Source organism: Erithacus rubecula, assembly GCF_903797595.1.
Source record: "Erithacus rubecula genome assembly, chromosome: 3".
Classification (NCBI taxonomy): domain Eukaryota; kingdom Metazoa; phylum Chordata; class Aves; order Passeriformes; family Muscicapidae; genus Erithacus; species Erithacus rubecula.
Genome location: NC_136689.1, coordinates 128,794,861 through 128,816,811, shown reverse-complemented (window position 1 = coordinate 128,816,811; position 21,951 = coordinate 128,794,861). Strand labels below are relative to the sequence as shown.

The 21,951-nt window shown below is 39.3% G+C and overlaps 1 protein-coding gene across 1 annotated transcript in view; it reads right to left on the bottom strand.

Moving 5' to 3' along the window:
* RIMS2 (regulating synaptic membrane exocytosis 2) overlaps positions 1–21,385 on the bottom strand; it is a gene marked incomplete at its 5' end in the record, with an annotated part of 445,281 nt that extends 423,896 nt beyond the window's left edge. Inside the window, one exon of the mRNA XM_079301387.1 lies at positions 21,216–21,385. Within this exon, the coding sequence (XP_079157513.1) occupies positions 21,216–21,385 (170 nt within the window). The remainder of the gene's footprint in view (positions 1–21,215) is intronic.
* Between the last annotated feature and the right edge of the window lie 566 nt (positions 21,386–21,951).

The following is a 21,951-nucleotide window of genomic DNA, read 5'->3' as shown; positions in this document are numbered from 1 at the left end:
AATTGAAAATAATCCTTCATTACCTCAGTTAACATGCAAATTCCCAAAAAAGTTGAGAAGGTCTAATGAAACCTTAAGTACATCAAGACCTTACTGAGGATGTGAAAAGATCCCAATGAGCTTAGAAGAACATGCACAATACATTGCAGTAGAAAAATCCGTTGGTAGAATTCGAAGATAAATAAATCCTTGAAAACTCTACACAAAAGAAAGGTGCTTTCTCCTCTCTTAAACTTCCTAATGTCACTTTTTACCTGGAACTGCCATTCAGTGGTTGCACTGAACAAAACCCAAACACTCTTCCTCCTTCCTTCCTTCTCCTGCCATTCCCAAATGCTGTATCTGATGCTGAATTCCTTGTCATTGTAGGAGTGGAGTAACACCTGCACTAAACAAAACCCACCTGTATCATAAAAACCTATTATAAGAAATAAGCACTGCAGGGAAAAGAAAAAATATAATATGAGAAAGGAGCAACAAGTGCTACTAAATTTCTTGTGAAGTCAAAATAGACATATTTACATACTTTATCCTTAAATATTATGCACCAAATAAAATCTTGTGTTTATCCCATTTAAAAAGTATACAAGGAATTTTTGTTCCTATTTTAACCAGGCAGACTTAGAAAAATTATATATATTGAAATTGAGTGTTAGACCATAAAAGAAACTGAAAAATACATGGAAGCTTCCAAGGCTCACTGATGAGATCAGGAATGAGTGATACTTTGTCACAGATCACTTCTTTGATCACTTCAAATGAAACCTGAGGAAATAATAGCAGCTGTGGTTTCTCATTTCCTTGCCCTTTTTTTCTTTATTTTTTTTCCATTTTATTTCCTCCAATGTTATATTACCTTTATTTCTGAACCAAGGAAATTTATGGCAGCAAGATAAATTCATCTGTCACAATTGTCCTTGCAACACATTTCCTGACATATAAAAACATTTTCTTCCTGCAATGTAAAAGACCTGAAAGGACGGGTCAAATAAGTCCCACCTTATAATACTCAACAGCAAAACTGTTGAAACAAGAATAAATGTCTTTATTTGCTCTTAGATTACAGCTAGGGGCAGAGCAACCTAATTACTTCATTACAACAGACAGATCAAATTATTAAGAGTGAAATGATTATCAAGTGCACAGTCATGGGGTTATACTGGATTCCTCATTTCTCCTGGCAGCACAGTTGTACTGATAGCAAAATGGTGTTTTTAAAACCTTAAGTATCCAAGAGGCTGAACTTTCTGTTTCCAAATGAGGACAATGTCACTTTTTTCATGCTTTAATCATTTTCTAATTACAGTATTTCAACTTTTCCTAAAAAAATATGAGAAAATATAACTTGTAAAAATCCGGCAACCTCCATGTCCAATAAGAAACAAGAATAGCCTGGGAGAACCCACACCACCACACACCACACTTAAAAAGATGACTGCAGGGCAAGCTACAGGTTTTGCTGAAACAGATACTGCTATGTTACATAGGTAGTAGATACCACAATGCCATGCACCCTGCAGGTAATGGAGGGGACCAAAGGTCAACCTAAACAAATGTTTCATTGTGCATCAGGACCCAGATATCTTCACCTCTGTGATCAGCTATTTTTTATAGTACACCACAAAGATGCTTCCTTGTTTGTGGAAACCAAGACACAGGGAACCTAGAGAAACTTGGAACACACTTCAATTTTCTGCTATTATGGAGTAATACCTCAAAGTTGAGTTGCATATATGAATCCAGAGAACATGGAACATGTACCATGCTGCAGATACTGGGAAATGTCTTCTGAGAAGCTCTTGGATTCTCAGTACTCAGTAGAGAATAGTATTCTATCACAAGTTTTGCAACTTTATTTATTTTCAACCACTAGACTTCCCAGTGAAAACTTTTGCAATAATAACATCCTTCCTCAAGGACAGAAAATAAAGGAAGCAAAAAGACACAAAGATGAGCACACCAAGATATGAGTCTCGTGGATGATGTGCTTTTGCTCTATTTTTACCAAAAGCCCAGAGAAAGGAACAAAACCTACTTGTGCTGCTTCAGGGGCAACATTTGTTCAAGGCAGTAAAAATGTATTTTGGGAGTGCAAAAGGATAATCTAAGTCAGATTTGTTCTTGTTTCTAATCACTTCTTTCTTTGTGAGAGTGCAGAGAATTCCAAAACTTGCTAACAAATGTTAAGGTCAATTCCCTCTCCACCTCTGCCTAGGAAACACCCACATAGCTGCTGGAGATGGAAAGCAGCAGTCCTGAAAAAAGCTTTGTACTCCAGTACAGGCAGAAAGAGGGTTGGGTGGTTTCATTGTACATTCAGCATTTTGGTGTCATTCTTACAAGCACCTTGACTCAATCTATCCTTCCTCCAAAGAATGTACGTCAATCTGCTCTAACTAAAACTCCATAAAACAGATTATTAAAATAAAGAAACACGGGGAAAAAAAAAAACTAGGCTAGAAACGTAGACTACAACCTCCTTTAAGTGTATCTGACAGCTTGAGAAAGCACAAGTAGGTTGTAGCAAAGCAAGGAAGTGAATAAGCAAACGAACAGGAGCTGATGGGAACCAGGCTCGCGCATTTTGACTGGCACGGCTGTCTGTCAGAAGGAAATTAAAAACAGTACTTCAGCTGGAAATGGTGCAGCTGACAGCACAAAAAAAAAAAGAGCTTCAACTAAGAGATGCCAGCTCTTAGAACTAACATTAATTAAATATGCCCTTTTAGAATTTCTTTACTTTGATCATTACTTGGCCAGAATGGATGAATTTATCAGGACAGGAGTTAATTTTGTTAGCACCTATTTCTTTAGCAACTGAAATATAGGGATTTTCCACCAAAAAGAGCTAGTAAAAAGCTGTAGGGACAAAGATCATTCTATGCAATGTAACAGCTGTATTTACATACGGTTTATTAGAGATATAATAGTGTTAAGGTGTTTTATATTGAAGCACAGTAAAAAACTTTGGATCAGAAAGACTTTCTTAATGACACCCCAAAGGATATTGAATTGCTATTGTTCATTTTTCAAAAACAGTTGTATTTTTTAATTAAAATCATATGTACACACATACAGAGGATATTTCAGATTTTTAGCAAGAATTAAGTGCATTCATAACTTCTACTTTGCACTTTATTATTGAAATAGTTTTCTTTTAGTTCTGAATCAGAACTATTATTCAAATATTTTTTATTTCCAGAAACATCTGTATATAAACTGATTCATGTAATTCAAATACTGTGTGTGCTCTTAAAGTTAACTGTCGGGAGAGAAAGAGCAAGAACCACTGAAAGCCCTACTGTCCTCCCTTTATCTACTGTAAACAAACAAAAACTTAAAGCTGTATCTACATAAAAGCTGATGTCATAAGGGAAAATATCAATTTGCAATTTCCTTCAGCTCCTTCACTTTTTATTACTGTAAGCAGAATACTTGCTACATGTGATTATTCTTGAACTTTAACCCAAAGCTTTATCATGTTTGTGAAACATACACTAATTTCAGTTTATTAAAATGTGAACCTTTATACTGTGTGTATTGCACAAATTGGTGTTACACAAAAATATCTAGAGGTAGCAGAGTAGTCAAAGATGTATGAGGCTAATCAAGTAATTAAGTTTTAAAAAAAATTAGCATACTTTAAGACCAACAGTGAAAACCATTAATTGCTGATACTACAAGGCTTGCTAACTTCTTCACCTTTTACAGGCACAGTGAATAGCTGGATTAATTGCAATAGTTATAATGGATAACTGTCATTTTACTCTGTTGCTAGGATATTTCTGGACAAGGTGCCTCAATTTTCTGCATTTATTTTACATATTTTATCTATTTATCTACATTTGGTGGAACAGTAGATATTATTATGCTTATCCACTTCTTAGAAGGGAAAATAGTATCCATCTTTACAGAAATTTGCAGAAAACAACCTACTGTGTAAGAAAAATAAAGACATCCGCAAAATATTAGGAGTCAATCTACAATCCATGCCTTCACTACATGTGACTCCTGCTCACACAGTGGTAACAGTAAATGTTAATTTACTGCTAATAGGAAATTTGGAAGCCTGTGCAGTGAATATGAAAACACCATAAGTGTCCTTTTTATCAAGAAGGCAAAAAATCTTACAAAACCAAAGAATACAATTCCAACGTGACAGACTGTGTTTTCATTTATTTCAAGATTTCACCAGGATGGGCACTACACCTCACTTCAGATTGCTGTTCTCTTCACTCTTCCTCAGGCAGCAAAGACAGCTCAGGAAGTACAAACTCATGGCTTAAATTCTACAGGGCTGCAGCAAGGCTGTCTGCAGTCTCTCACTCCCACATGGCCCTTATAAGTTTTGACATAAATGATGAGAAATGATGGACGTAATTTCTTTTCTTTCACAACAAGATTAAATCAGAAGTGATCTAATGATATTAGTAGACTTATAACAGAATAAAAGAATTCAAGTTAACCCAAAATTCGGCTCTATTGTTTCATTATGGAAACAAAATTTTCAAGAAAGCAAAACAAGAAAGACATTAAGTGTTTTATTTGCCAGTAAGGGCATATAACCCTAATATTTTTTTAGATGCTTCATCCTTGGGGGAGTGAACAACTTCAAATTAGTCTGTTTTAAAGTATGAAGAACTGAGAGACTTAAATGGTCATCTCCCAGAATACTTTTATATACAAAAGGGATATAAAATGACAAAAACTGGAAAATCCTATCTTGTATAATTTAAATGAAAATAAAATAAAAATATTAAATTAGAATTTACTTAATTTAAAACCTATATGGAGCATTGGAAGAAATACATAACTTGGTGTGTGGAAAAAATTCTTGTTAAACATGAACATGTCTTTCACAATATCTTTCTTTTTTCAGAATAATTGCATTACCATTTCAGGTACATCTCTGTAGAAGTTCTATCCTCATTTTCTAGAGACGATTTTCTCATTTTCTAACATAAGTGTTCCTTCTTTACATATGGAGGAAAGACCTTCTGGCATTTCATTGTACACTAGCACAGGCATTCTAGGCAGCAGGACTACAAACCAGCAATGTAGTCACCAAACAGTCAGGCACTGGAAATTTTTAACCAGCTACTGAAACAGTCTGAATATTAACCTGTGAAAACATAAAAGCTCACTATATCCTGCAGAAATGTGTGTCTGACATTGATAGGAAAATGTTCAACACAAAGTTGTAATAAAATTACTGGCTTCTGAATGAATATGACATTTTAAAAATGTGTAATTTATTCAGATTTGGGGGCGGCAAATCTTTCCAGAAGAGTGGGCTTTGATTATGAAAGGAGGACCATCACAGTCATTTGGGGATATTACACATGTTAACATGTTAAAATACTCCTTTTGTAGTCGTTTTTACCAGCATTCTAGAAGGGAGACATAAGAAAGGGGACAGCTGTTTCACTTTTCAATGCAGTGTAGATCAAAGATGACAGTTATAGCAACCCAAGAGGAAAAAAAATTCTAACCAATAGTAGAATGTAGGTCCTAATGAATACTGGGCTAATATTAGCAACCAAGTAGTACAAAAATATGTGAATATTTAATATTCCTACATAATAGTCCTAGTCCAGATAGATTCATTTCTCTTCTGCAAAAATGAAATGTCCTTCTAAATATAGCATTGCTTAAAAATAAGAATGCTAGGTAGGCATTCAGAAAATTGCTACTAGCATGACAATATTTTTAATTGCTACATTTCTCAGTCATTTTTTTTAATTCAATTAAATCAATGATGCTACATATCAAATGCACAAGTAAGTCTGCAAGCCTGCAACTTAGCAGAATCAATTACTTTTATTGCAATTATAAAAAAAAAATAATTGCTTTGATGCAACGTCTATCTTTTTCTTATGTGTTGGCATAGACAGTAGTAATGATAAATTCACACTGTATTTCTCTACATAATCTTAAAAACATTCAGTAGTTAATTAATTCATGACCCTAGCATATTGAATGCCAATCATAATTTTTGTCATCTACAAGATCTCTATTTAAAATTATGTTTCAGCAACAGATTAAATTAGAAAAAACTATTTGTGTGTCCTCTTTTTAAAAATATTGATGCAGCCTATATTTCAAGTAAATTGCAAACAAACTTAGAGCCAAAGCCATCACACAGTTTAAATAATTAGATCTTCCCATACAAAATATGAAATATTAGGAGTGAAGCAGCTCTCCCATCCTTTTACACAACAAAAAGATTGTCCAGTCACCTGTGAAAATACAAGTGTGTGTGTGCTTGCAGCAACTACAACTAGGGCTTTTGCTACACACCTTTCATTATTTGTGTCCCAGATAACATTTGAATATGCAACAGCACAGCTTTACAAAGCTCATTCACTCAACCAGAGTCATCTGAGGTACTTCAACTCTCCTTTCTGTCTTCCTCCTATAAGCTGAACTAACTTATGTCTGAAAATCAGAGCTTTAAAAGTGTTGAAGAAGAAAACTTGCTGTTTGACATGGAGACACAAAACCTAGTTCTATCTAAAGTAACAACAGTAACAGCTTTCCAACTCCAGTTATTCAGCAGAAAAATTTTCTGAGCATTTTCTTTGTTTTCCTCACCGAAAATTCTCTGAACACTAATTTTGGTGGCATTGATACACAGACCTTAAACAGCAACTTAAAAATCAGAAAATACTTTGTATATGTTTGAGTGCTGATTTTCTCAATGACTGCAACATAACCAATCTTTGCAGACTGTGGAAGTAATGGTGGAATAATTCCATTGCTCTCAGAGACTCCAAAAGTACTGTAGCTAATCTTTCTCAGCCCCTCAGCTGTGCTAGCTCAGCATTTTATAGGACTGTACGGTAAATCAGATGAGTTCCTTTCTGTAGCTTAAAAAGATGCTCTGCCAAAGTGATGAAGGGGGGAAATATTTTTCCATTAGCTTACCCTCCCTGGAATAGTTTCACTAGACAGTTCAGCAGACACTTGCACCAGGGCCATGATGGTGTCATGGAAGCAGGAAGGAGCAGCTGGGCTGGCAATGGAGCTGCGGGTGCTGCACTGACAGCATGGAACTGCCTGGGGCTCTGGAGCTGAATTTAGCCTCTCAGATCTGCCTTCTGGAGAAGCCTCTCTTATTCTTACTGTATTGATTCCACAGGGACCTAGAAAGAGTAGCATCTCTAGGCTCAAGTTAGCCTTTGTAAATATGTTTGTTAAATAAATATTGTGGTGGATAAAGCTTGGCTGGCTGCCAGACACCCAACAAGCCATTCTTCCATTCCCCTTCCTCAGTAGGACATGGCAGAGAACATGATGAAAAAGCTCATAGGTCAAGATAAGGACAGAGAGATCACTCGCCAGTCGACAGACTCCAATTTTGGAAGATTAATTTGAGTTATTATCACTTAATAACAGGATTGGACAGTGATTAAAAAAAAACCTAAAAACTCTTTTTCACTTTGCCTCTTTCTTCTTTCCAAGATCAGCTTCACTTATGAACCTTCTACCTCCACACCTGGAGCAGTGGAGGTTGAGTGGGCAGAAACATTGTGGTCAGCTGAGAGCTCTTCATCTCTGTGGCTCCTTTCTCCTCATACTTGTCCTCTGCTCCAATGTGGGATCTTTCCCATAGGATACAGTCCTTACTGAACTGCTCCAGCATGATCCTTCCCACAGCCTCCAATTCTTCAAGAACTGTTCCAGGTCCCTTCCACATGATGCAGTCCTTCAGGAGCATCCTGCTCCAGCATGGAACCCCTGGAGAATCAGAAGTCTTGCCCAAAAACCTCCTTCAGCATGGGTTCCTGTCTCCACAGGCTGCAGGACCTGCCAGGAGCCTGCTCCAGGGTGGGCTCTCCATGAGGTCCTGTTTCACACAAGGTGCATCCACCTGCCCTGGCATCAGGTTCTCCACAGGCTGCAGGGGCACAGCTGCCTGGCCATGGTCTACACCATGGGCTGCAGAGCAATCTCTGCTCTGGTGCCTGCAGGCACCTCCTGCCCCTCTTTCCTCACTGACTTTGGCATCTTCAGGACTGTTTCTCCCATATTTTTCTCACTCCCTCTCTCTTACAGCTGCTGCACAGGATTTTTTATCTTCTTTTACACTTTATCCACAGAGATAATGTGTGACTGCTCAGCAGTGCCACTGATGGACAATATGGCCAGTGGCAGATCCACTTTGGAGCTGGCAGAAACCAGTTTTTTCTGACATGAGGGCAGCTCTTGGTGTCTTCTGCCACCCCTGCAGCTTCACCCCAACACCTGGACACATAAATGCAGTGCAAATACCTCACACCAAAAAAGAAGTGATACCATTTTTAGTTATGAATCTAGTGAGTTACATGCTTCCATATAAGTTCTTATGTAAGTTTCCACTTATTATGGCAATATGATCTTAATTATGAATTAAAAGGCAAAGAATAGTTGGGTTGGTGGGCATCAGTTCAGTAACTCCTTTCCTTCCTTTGTTTCACACACTGAGAAAATTTTTGAAGAAAATCTTTATTAAACATAAACTATGTGTAGAATATGTTTGTGATGTAATTACAAAAACGATTATGCAGAGGTTCAAACAGTCCCTAAAAAGATACTAATGATGTCCAAACATATAAGCAATAGAAAGGCACAGTAGAGTTGTGGTATAAATTTCCTTCCACATCATAATGCCATTCAGCAACTTTATAAATACTGAATGAAATATATTTATGTCCAAGACAGAAGATATTTAATGGCTATTTCCATCTTTTAACACAAACCAACATCTTTCTTTTGGGCAGCTTTACTAAAAATCCAGCAGTTCCAGTGGCAGGCAAGAGCTGTTTTAAAATAGGTCATCATGCTTAGTCTTATTCATGTTAGGACCAGCAGTCCCTTTGAAATACAAATTTTTTGTGGATTACTATAATAAAACACTCCTAAGCTCTTATCAAAGAAAAACCTTGTGGCTATGAAGAGTGACAAAACATGTTACCAATTCTAAACTGCTCTTTCTTATTTAACCTAAAAATAAAATTAGGAGTATATCATTAATTATTTCAATAATAACAGGAATAATACATCAGTGTATTTACTTTTATAATGACCATGTGATCAATACCTAGTGAACTATGACTTAGTTTCCACAGTGAAACTCCAGATTCAGTTAATGCTTTTTGATTAGTATTTTATTAGGCAAAATTATAAATCTAAACAAAGGCACTTATTTTAACACATATTCCTTTTAATAAACAAACTACTTACTTGTAATTAACTGGTCTTAATTAAGAAATAGTTATTAATACTTGAGACATTAAGATGGTTATTATGGACTAATTCTATAATTTTAATCACTCTTCTTGCAGAACAAATATGTTAAATAAGTTAAAAATGTAATTAAATGTTTATTTTGTCTTCCTCTATACATAAGAGTATCTGTGTTATAGAAAGCTTGGGAATATATAACTCAGATGAAATTTTAGATAAGAATAATCTGCAAATTCTGCAGAAGACCAGCTCATGTAAACTCTATAAAGCAGCTAAAAACATTTCTCTTCCAACCATGTTTAAATAAATTCAAAATACATAAATGTACATTAGTGCTCAGCTATAGCACATTTAATTGCATTCAGCTTTGGCCACCTGCATTTTCAGATATCAAGCAGACAGAATTCAAGGCTTTCAAATAACAAGTACTTTCTCTGTACTCTACCCTGAAAGCACCTTTTTTTTGGCCCAGTGCCTTCCCAGCATCCTCTACAGCAATTTTTCAGATGAACCATAAACAGGGCAGGAAAAAATACATTTAGATTTTTTCATACATATTTTAAACTTGGATGATACAGTTTTTTAAAAGGCATACGGATACTAGGTAAAAATACTGTTTTCTTTCAACCATATTGGGATTTTGCTTAACTTTAAAATCTGGTGGAATCTTTGGCAAAGTTTCACAAAGGAATTAGAATTACTGTTTCACTTGAAATGTCCTCTGATGTAATATGCATGTATTAGCATGGAAGTAGTATCAAACTTCAGAAATATTTACCATTTTTCTTAAACTTAGCTCCTCAGACTTACTACATATCTGTAAATCAGACTATCATCAAAATTTCAATAGACATAACCTCACTACCAATCCAAAAAGCTAATACATTAATAAAAACCAGAACAAGCTGCTTCATTCTATTCATAGAATAAAATTAAATTCTTAATTTTAAATAGTTCATAGTGTTTACAGTGATATTTCACCACTTCATTACTGCAACACTACAGGCAGTTTGAAAAAAAAAATAAGATTTTCCTGAAGCATTTTACATTTAGTAAAAAACACATGTTTGACAAAAGCCTAATCCTCAGCCTTCTAAACGTGACAGTGATGCCATTTTTCTAGCTGTTAGATAATTCAGGGTTCAGCTGTCACTTACTGTGCAGCAGTGGCTTACACAGAATGAAATGAATCATAATCGCAATGACTAGCCAAATTAATGAAAGCATGCTGAATCAAAACCCATGCTCCCAAACTGTCTTAGGGCCTGATTCAGCAAAAATATATTTGATTTCATACCATACAACATATTCCATAGGTACCTGTTTATCCAGACTTTCAAAGCAAGAAAATGCTGGACTCAGAATACATAGCAGGACAAGAGTATGTTTTCAACAGACTGCCATCAAAAGTGACCTATCAGCTTGTAAAGACACGGTATTTACACAAATACCATTAAAACAATACATAGCAAAAGAGAGAAGCTCTGTGAGCTAAGAAAGAAACTGTCAAACTGAGTTTATAGAGCTTTCTTTGGGTCTTAATGTTACATTGTTTTAAGCCTACAAGTAGTAGACAAATCCTGTTTGTGACTTCCCATTTAACAATCTGACTAGCTTCATCTGTGAGATTCTACCTTAAAATATCTGTTAGTCATTCTTATTGGGGAATGGCATAGGAAGGTTTTCTTTGCAATGTTCTTTTGATGATGGGCATGCTTAATCCCACATGCTGGAAAGATTTTATATTCTAAAGTCTTCTTTTAGATCTCATTCTTCAAGGGCTTTATGAATTCAGTATAAAAAATATACCAAGTCATAAGAAGAACCATGGAGTAGAAGGGAAGCGTACTCAGGTTCACAGCAGTGAGTCTCAAATAGTAAAGTTATGGATAAATGAGCATATCCTAATTAATAATTGATAGAAATATAAGCAAAATATGCAGATTAACAAACAGCTTCTAAGGAAACATCACTGTGAGCAGGGAAAGTGTCCACAGCATTCTTATAAGAATAAATAATGAAGAGTTACTCTCAAAGGTAGATCTCTACAGGGCAGATTCACCTTAACTAGCTCCAGAAGTCTGTGAGATACATCTCTATGTCTGGCATATTCACTCTATCTTCTTTTTAAGTCCACAGCCAGAAATAGGGTCTGCAATTCATCTGGCCTATTTGAAATGTCTAATTTAAGCTGAGATGGATCACATCCTAAAAGTACCTCCTTATTTCCATTTGCTTCAAATTAAACCTAGGTGATTTCAGACATGTCTTCCTCTGTAGGTATTCAGATCTGGTCAGAAGAACCTCAAAGAATTTCTGGGCTCAAATAGTGTAATCTAAGCTCTAAATGATGTAACATGGGAATGAGAAAGATACCAAAATTGAGGCAATGATTTTCATTAACCAAACAGGTCTATGAGTGCCAAACTTAATTAAGTCTGATTTTGTGAGGACTCACACCTCAGGATGGATTTATTTTGATGCCAATGCTGGTTCTCCCCTATAAGAATTTCTTGGTGTGTAGAATAGTGTGAGTAGACTTTTTCAGTCAGGAGTATGGACAATCACTTCCACTACCCATCTTCTTATTTTCATTAAACCCCTAGTAATTATGTCTTTTTGGGACCTCAAATTTTTGTCAAATTTTTTGTAAGTCAACCAACATCTTACACCTACTGAATAAATATTGAAGCAGATGCAACTGTTTCCCTTACAATAATATAGCATTTGTGTATTTCCAAGTTGGTGAAAGACCTCCTTTATAGGGAAGAGATTTGAACACAGCTGTCTCTTTCCAAATGAACAAGTTATGGGTAAAACTGGAAAATTTTATTCTGCATCCTAACAATGTAGGCACACAGTTGTGCAGTCAGGAAAGTGAATGTATGGATAGGCAAGAGAAAGTCAAAATATCTCTGTGATTAGGATACTCTCTCTCTCTAGAGGCAAGTCCTCATTCTTGCTCCAAGGGCTGTTGTGCATTTTATATAAGCACTTGAATGCAAAATTCATAAGAGTAATCTGATACAAACAGAATACAACTCAATGGCACTAGAGATAAACACTGCATAGCTGAGGTAATCAAATTCAAAATACAAAATGAGGAATGACTGATTCAACAAAAGTTCTGCAGAAAAGTATGGTGAAGAGATAGTAGATGACAAGCTGACCATTAACCTGTTAGTGTTATATCACACCATGAGTCCATAAGTGCTATATTACAACAAAAACCCCAAACACATGACATGGTCTGTACAAGGAAAGAGTTCTGCGTGAGACAGTTTTATCCTCATGCTCTCCACATACACTTTTGGAATACATGCCTGGGTTTAGACACTATTTCAAAAAAAATCAGTCAAAAATTGTATATAAAGATCAGCAGCAAAAATGGTCAGAAGTCTAGAAAATATGATCTCAGAGTGATGAGAATATACAGGAGGAGATATGATCACAGTTGCGAAATACATAAAAGGTTGCTGCAATTAGAAAAACAACAGACTGCATTGCATTTTCATTGCTGGCAGAGTAAGTAGCAAATGGTAGGAAAGAGATTTGGGTTTAACAGTAAGGGGAAAATTCTAGCGGTAAGGATAAGGACTTTGAGTAACTGAGACAAATTATCTAGGGAATTCAAGAAATCGCCATCCCTGGTTGAGTCAGAGTAGAGTCATTGTTCCTATACCTTTCAGTAGTAATCTATCATTTGAAAAAATGTAAAATTTTCATACTGTATACAAGAGCTTTACCCTAAGATCTGCTTGGCCCACTCTTCACTTTCTGCTACATAGGCAACACAGCTCTTGCAGAGATAATTAGCTGAAATTCAGTGGATTTGATATGTGCCCTAGCCAGGGCACATAGCCAGGAAGGCTATTTATTGCACTGGTTAGGTGGGGTCTCACAATTGCAAATCACTAGTTTAGACAAATAAGTGTCAGAAATTGCTATCTTAAGAGCTAGTCATGCCTTGAGGCAAATAATGAACTGGAAGACCTGTTGAGGTCACAAACAGCAATGTTTTCTATTATTCTATGTGTTCTCATGGCTTTAAAAAGCTTTAAAATCATTGCTTCTCACTCATCCCTTGTGTAATCAGAAAAGTGTATAAATGCACCAAGAGTTAGATAAACACTGTATGGAACAAGATTTCTTGCAAACACACTGGAGTACACATTTCTGAAAAGTTATATGAAAGATGGTTGTAAACCATTTTCCAAAATTGGTTAACTGCTTCTAACTCACAATTTTATTTAAAGGTGAAAACATTTTATGTCCTTCATATGCTTAAGATAGTACACATTCTAAAGGAAGTCTGCCCTCAAAAATACACAGAACCAAAATGTCATGTTATATCAAATACCTAGCAATGCTATGACCTGTTAAATACTCAGCATACAAATATAATATTATATTTGCTATAAGAAGTGATTCACCTTAAAAATATTAATGTCAAATAAAGAATAGGTCATCAGGAAGTATTTAAGCAACCTCTTATGAGATTTAAGAAGGAAGAACTAATCCCACAGAGACAGTAAACAAAGAAAATAATAGGTTTTATGTGTTATTTAAAGTTTAAAGATTTTCTTATGAATTTTCTAAATAGAAGCACTCAGACTTGTTTGAAACACAAGTTCAACTCTTGTTAACTCCTGCTAGAGCAAACAGGATATCTCACTATATTTTTAATAAAATGTTTGAAGTTTAAATCAAAGATATTCTTTATGGCCTCACATCAAAACTTATAATCTCCTAAAAATACAGATACATAATGTCAACTATTATGACTATTACATTTCCCCTATCAATATGCATGACTTTGATTTCTTTATCAACATGCAACTGAGATCACTTTGCAAGTATGTAATGTGATAACAAGTGATAGTTAAATTCAAGACTATAAAAACACTGCCTTCTATCTTCAGTGGTAGAAAACAGCAGAAAAATGGCTTTGAACTCTTACTCTCCAAAAATTACATGTATTTACTACTTGCATGCACTGTTATTCCCCCATACAGTCCCTTACTGCTACATTAACTCTTACAGTCTCAGTCCTTACTGACCTCTTTGCAGCTTCAAGACCACAGCTTGGAGAAACTATGAGGACACAGTCACCACACGACATCCTGCAGAAGCAGCTGCCGAGGACAGTAATGATTTTGCAATGTTACTATATCACCAAAAGTATAGTAACTCCTGAGAATAAGTTGTTAGAGTTTACTGAGTTTACAAATGCATTACCAGATTTGGTGTCAACTGTTTTTATTAATAAACTGCAACATACCCTCAACAGAGTTACTTCAGGGATGTAACAGTTCCTCCTGCTTTTGAATGCCATTTGTAGACAATTCATATTTCAATAAACTCTTCCTGCTTATGAGTTTAAATTAAAAGAAAGACTTGCCTACTCTTAGAAAGATTAGGCTGCCTAAGGTACATTGTAGCTAATAATCTTGATATAGTATGACATATTATTAAAACAGCCCATGTGATCTAAACTTAACTTAAAGAACCATCCCTGCCTCAAAGCTCATTGTTAATGTATAGTGTCTGTTGCAGTAAAACAGGTATAGATGAGATCATAACTCATCACTTTTTGTGCTTCGGGTTTTTATCTTTCCAAGTTTCTGTCAAAATGCATCATCAGTGAAGATGTTGGGGAAAAGGAAAGATCACACCAAAATAATCCTTCTTGGAAAATGTTGGCCTAGTAGTCTTAGAAACTGTCCTAGTATTCTGACTGACTGTAAATATGGTAACAAAACTTGAAGGAAGACGATAAAGCAAAAGGGTGAGAGGTGGTATTAAGATGAAGAAAATCCCATTCCACTGGATTAAAATTCCAAGTTCAAACTATTGTGTTACTTTTCCTTCCTATTACGGAACTTTGAATATATTGCAAGCATTTTTAAACTTCACTGGCAGGGTAAAAACACATTTTACACCAGTTCTGCAGTAACCTATCACTTCTGTGTATTTTGACACTTACAATATATACTAATTAGCCATTGGTTCAATGGAAAAATCAATTATTTGACATTCTCATTTATTTAGATGTTACTCAGCTCAGAGATGCATGCAGACAAAACCCAGAATGGACCATTCAGTCTCCCAACCTTATCTCCAGAGGCCTACAATTTAACTCAGTCACTGCTTTCTAGCACACAGTCCTAACACCTCAAAATTATAATCTCCACTCCTTTCTTTTAGATGTAAAACTAAATGGTTTTTTTCTCTTTTTTTTTTTTCAAAGAATTGCATAAAGATATTTATTTTACAAGATTAAGAAAGCACACACTATCTGGTGTTGAATGTCTGTTTTGGAGGTTCTTTGTTAAATAAATCCTATTTCTCATCCCCATATGATGTCAAGTCTGTCTACATCCAACTGATCCTACTTGTACTTCTCAAATGTGAGAACGTCAGCACTATTGCAGGCTTCTAAAACTTTACTCAACATAAACATTATCAAGCCAAATAATTAGTGTAACTGCCACTCTGTATAATCTCCAAATATATTCTGCTTAGTCACTAAGAGGAAGTACTACTTTAATCATTTGTAGGCAGTGTCTAAAAGTGTGTTCAGTTCTTTAGAGAGCAATTGTAGACACTGAGTCTTCTTGAAGAGCAAATTATACAAGCCATAACAACCTGACAAGTATTATCTACAGTATAAAATGTCTAAGCATGTGATAAGAGTGAAGAGCACAGAATAATGACTTTTTATACTGCATAAAGTTATTCCTTTTAAAGTCACTTGGACCATATTTTATTTTATAATGCATAGAAACAAGAGCAAAATTATGAGTGGTGTAGCAACAAACTGTTCTAACCAGCAGTCCAAATTCAGACAAAATGCACTGTAAAATTATGGTAGCATAGGTTGACTAACATTACCTGAAGTCCTAGCTTACTGTTCAGTCAAAACCAAATCTTTTTGCCTTACTCTATAAACTTTAGGAATTCATATATATATATATATATATATATATATATATATATATATATCACCATTTTCCAAAAGCAAAATCAATAATCACCACATATATCTCATTCTCCTCTCCAGCCCTGAAATCCAAAACCAAAACATATAATGCTTTTAAGACAGCGTAAATCAGAGCTGATTATATATAAAGTAGGATAATTATTTATAAAATAGTACAATAGCTTTGTGAGTCTGATATTCACACTTCTGTGAGTCATGGCCATCAATCTATGGCTTCCTTTTCCCCAGGTGAGCATCTTGCCCCACACCTCTTGCTCACAGTGTCATACAAAGCACACACAGCCCAGCTTCCTTGAGGTTTGCTTGTCAGAGATTTTGTTTAATTCAGTGTAGCTACCCCATTTTTACCACGTCTGTTCAATCACTACCACAGTAACTGAGTCTACAGTCAGTTGTACTTTCCTAAGGCTCACTCTGGATTTGACAGTGGTGGCTCACAAAGAGCCACCACCCTCCAGCCAGCTCACTATGTTTCCACCTTTCTTGTCCCCTTAGGTAAATCAGCTGACAAAGCCACACACTCTAAAAAGAAATTTTATATAAAGACCTCATGGTAAACCTCTGATGCTTTGCAAATATATGAAAAGTTGGACGATTTCATAACAAAATTTCCCTTGGGAAAATTTGTCTGCTATTGGGCCAAACTCTCCATACCCATGAAAAGTTGAAATACATGTCTTTTCAGACCTATGTGTCTGACTTTATAAGGAGAGCATTTTATCTTTAGAATTACTCAGCAAAGGAGCCAGAAACTCATGATATTTCAAGAAGGAAAATGTAGATGCATATCACACAGACTGCAATAGGAGTCTTAATAAATAATGGCAGCATCCTAACATCTATAATTTTTTTCCTTTGTACATTATCTCAATATTGTTCTTTGATACAGAAATAAAGTACAAATTAAAAGTAAAAAAGCACAAGACTGATCCCATAAATCAGTCTGTATGGAGGAAATGTGCTGTCTAAAATCTGTTTAAAAGCTTACACACACAAAACCAGATTTTATAAGAGGAAGGATGTGCATAATTTAAAGTAAAACTTATCATCAAAAATTCTATCCTCTATCCAAATCAGTAAAATATCCACAAAGAAAAACGTTGAAAATATTCTTTAAACAGCAAAGACTTAGACCCAGAGTGCAGACATAAATTCACTCTGTCACGCATTATGCATGTTAAATGTTATGCAAAATATATATTCAATAACCTTGTCAAAAAGACACCTTCTTAGCACATAATACTCAAAATGTACTCCAAGGGCCCCAAAAATTCCAGAAGAGAGACAGGCGAAGCAGCAGAGTTTGCCACCCATCCTTTTTAAAACAGAAGCTCATTGCACAGTGCACAACTGTAGCTCAGCGTATTTCACAGACCAAACCAGGCCAAAGGAGAGAGCAAATCTGGAAAGCTTCTGCTTTCCATGCCATCATGTTCCATCAAATCCTGGCAAGAATTCATGCTGACCCGACCACTATTAGTTGCTACAGATTACAATTCAACACCATCTGTATTTCCCTTCCCCAAAAAGAGTAAACCAAGCATAAGGAAAAGTTATGTATCTATTTTAAATCCACACATATTTACCCCAGGGAGTAAAAGAATAAATAGTCCACATTACAGATGTGAGTCACACTACTTAATGCTCTTTTGGAAAATGCTCAAATACCACAGTGATGGGCACAGAACAAGAATTTGAAAAACACAAGATAGAAATAGAATGGAGAAAGGAAGTAGAGCCCAGGGACTAGCCATTCATACTGACACTCAATCACCATAAATTACAAAAAAAAAAAAAAAAAATAAAAAATAAAAAAAAGAGGGAATACATGCTTGCTGCTTTCTTCAACATTGGAACAGTTCTTGTGTTAATATCTCTAAATGTCAACTCTTGTTTTCAGCATCTTTTTTTTTTTTTTGTCTTGGTATATTTCTCCATGGAATGAAATGACACAATTTTATTGCTGAGGCAAAAATACCCTCCACTTCAAAAGAAGCTTGCCTTCGAGGAGAATTACACTTGAACAAAGACTGCAGGATTTAGCTCTATATTTATCTCTATGCAATAACAGTAGTTCATTCATATAAACATGGAGGGTTTCTTTTTTTTCTCTCCTTTTGACAGAAGGAAAATATCTCTCAAGAGAATTAAACTCAGTAATATCTACATAAAGATGCTGGTATGACTGGTGATCGGTTGTGCTTGATAAATCTGTAGATATTTTTAGAAGAAACATGTACCTGATGGTTCAAGGAGACACTTCATTTTAAAAAAAAATGAAACTGATGAGTTATTCATCTGACACCAGCTCACTTCTCACTACCCTCTAAAATATTGTGGGCCATCTATTTGAATTCCATTGACAACAGCATTTTCCTAATAACGCTGCTTTAGACCATCCTTTATAAACTTTACACCACACCATCTCCCTTGCAGCTTACAGAGAACTCAAGAGGACACTTTTAGTGAGACATAATGAAAAACTAAACCCCACATAAAGTTTATCTTTGGATTTGATGAAGACCTTTTTTTTTGCCCATTGTCTGCTTCCAAGATTCTGAATATTACAGACAAAAACAATCCTGTTTCATTTCTTAAGTTAGTTTTACTTTACCATTACTTGAGAACAGTTTATTCTTCATTTGCAAGCTTAATCATTCAAGCTATTGTACTAATATCGTACTTCATATTTGATCATAAATATTATTATCCGCAGCAAAAATTGACAGGAGCCTTGTTTAAAATTTTAATGCTATTATTATATATTTAAAATGCAACCTTAATTCCTTGAACTCCTTCAGCTTCCAACTTGAACTTCTGTTTTTGTTAATAATTTTTAAGAGGGCAGAAATTTTTGACAAAAATTTTGCATTTGCACAATTTAATAAAATAAAGGAGTCTAAATTATTTCTAAATAAATATATCCCAAGAGCAAAAAAACTGTAGAGCAATAGATTAAGATACGGTAGAAAAAGAAGGTACGATACTTTATTTCCAGTGCTCATATTACACTGATGTGCTCCAGAATGTTCATACAAAAAAGACCTTTTTAAACAAACTTTGAAATGTCTTTAGGAGAGCTCCTCAACACTTAGGAGCTGCCACACAAATGATATTTGAAGTTTTGGGTATGATGCTAATAATAACGCAATTAATCTTGGAAACAGACTCTAAAGTCAGCAACTAAAGCCCAGAAGACATCTTCCAGGTGCTGAGTATGAAAGGCCAGCTGCAATTAACATGGCCAAGAAACTATGTTAATTTTGGTACCAAAAAAAAAAAAAAATGCTTACAGCTTCAGCTACACCACACTCATCAAAGTCACCTCCACAAAAGCAGTACCTTTACTTATTTTTAAGCCATTAGAAGTCAGTGTGCTGCTTCAGGAAGAGAGAATGTTTTTCAACTTTACTCAGTGTCTGCCAACCCGACAGGGGAAGGGCGTGGCACACGCTGTGCACAGCAGTGGGACCCCGCGCCTGCAAGGAGACTGGTGTCCCCCAGGAATGAGGCACAGAGAACGGGAAAAGCTTCCCTGGGCTCCTGCCTGGACATTCCTGGTGCCGAGATGGGCAGGGTGGCTGTGCACAGCTCCCGGTGCTGAGCTGGGCAGGGTGGCTGTGCACAGCTCCCGGTGCTGAGCCGGGCAGGGTGGCTGTGCACAGCTCCAGGAGCCAAGCTGGGCAGGGTGGCTGTGCACAGCTCCCGGTGCTGAGCCGGGCAGGGTGGCTGTGCACAGCTCCAGGAGCCAAGCTGGGCAGGGTGGCTGTGCACAGCTCCAGGAGCCAAGCTGGGCAGGGTGGCTGTGCACAGCTCCCGGTGCTGAACGGGGCAAAGTGGCTGTGCACAGCTCCCGGTGCTCAGCCGGGCAGGGTGGCTGTGCACAGCTCCCGGTGCTGAGCTGGTCAGGGTGGCTGTGCACAGCTCCCGGTGCTGAGCTGGGCAGGGTGGCTGTGCACAGCTCCCGGTGCTCAGATGGGCAGGGTGGATGTGTACAGCTCCCGGTGCTGAACGGGGCAGGGTGGCTGTGCACAGCTCCCGGTGCTGAGCTGGGCAGGGTGGCTGTGGACAGCTCCCGGTGCTGAACGGGGCAGGGTGGCTGTGGACAGCTCCCGGTGCTGAACGGGGCAGGGTGGCTGTGGACAGCTCCCGGTGCTGAACGGGGCAGGGTGGCTGTGCACAGCTCCCGGTGCTGAGCTGGGCAGGGTGGCTGTGCACAGCTCCCGGTGCTGAACGGGGCAGGGTGGCTGTGCACAGCTCCCGGTGCTGAACGGGGCAGGGTGGCTGTGCACAGCTCCCGGTGCTGAACGGGGCAGGGTGGCTGTGCACAGCTCCCGGAGCCGGGGTCAGGACCGGGGCCGGGGCCGAGGCCGGCACTGCCCCTACGCCCGCGCCGGGCAGGCGGAGGCCGTCCCGCTTTTCCCGGCGCCGAGGCTCACGCTTAAAAAGAGCAGCGGGGCGGGGGCGGGCGGCAGACACGTTGTCGGGGGAAGATGGCGGCTGTGGCAAACCCACCCAGCCAGGCGGCCGGAGCTCAGGCCCCGGCGGTGCCGCTCCGCCAGGCAGGGCCGCCGCCGCCAGCGCGGAGCCCGCCGTGCCCCCAGCACCGGGCCAGATGCTGCCGGTCCGCCCCCTCCGGCGGCGCCGACCGCCGCCCCGACCCACCCCCGTCCTGCCGATGGAACACGCCGGCTGAGGACGGCACCTGTGCGGCCATGTTGGGCGCCTGGCTCCCGCCGGCGCCGGGGCGTGCGGGGCCGGAGCCGCCCCGCGGAGCGCGACCAAGGCAGGCGCCGAGCCTGCCCCATCCCTGGCCGCTCCCGCGGTCCCTCCCGCCGTGCCCCACACTCGCCCGGCGCCGAGCACCCCTGCCCGCCCCTGCCCACCCGACTCCTCTCTCCCGCCCTGGCCGTGCCTCCCCCGGGGCCGGAGGAGAGACTTCCGCGGCCGCGGGCCCAGGAGGACGAGATGCGCCCGCCCTTACTTGAGCACGGATTGCTCCTTCTCCTCTTCCTTCTTCTGGCGGTCCATGACGGCCAGGATGATCTTCCGCTCTTCCTCTGTGAGGTGGCTGAGGTCCGGCATCTCGGGCTGCGGGGCCGGAGGAGGCTGAGGAGCGGCGGGGCCGCTCCGGGGCCCGGCGGGAGCCGACATGTTTGGTGGGAGCTGCCGCCGCCGCTACGAGAAGCGCTGCCCGAACTCCGGCAGCACCAGCGGGAGCGGCCGGCGCCGGGAGAAGCACATACAAATCAATACCCTGTAATCAACCGGCAGCCGAATGACGGCCCAGCCGGGGAGGGGCGGGGTGCCCGGCAGCCCCGACCTCGCACCCACCCGCCGGGCCGCCGGCGGCAGCGGGAGGACGGGGACGGAGGGGCCCCGGGGGGCGAGCAGAGGGAGCGGGCAGGGGAGAGGGCAGCGCCGGGAGAGGAAGGGCCGGGGGCGGGGTGGGAAGGGAGAGAGGGGAGAGGGCAGGATTAGCCGCGGGAGCGCTGTGGTTTGGGTGCGAGCGAGATTATCCCAACCCCAAGCGCCCAGCGGGGAAAGCGGGGACGGAGCGAGCGTCGTGGGGTCAGGAGACGGGGGCAGCGGCTGCCGGGGGGGTCGAAGGGGGTGCCGTACGGGAGCGGAGCCCCGGCGCCCCGGGGCGCGCAGCGGGGGAAGCCCCAGCGGGCGAGCGCCAGTCCCGGCCGCCGGCCGCGGCTCATAATTCCTCGCCG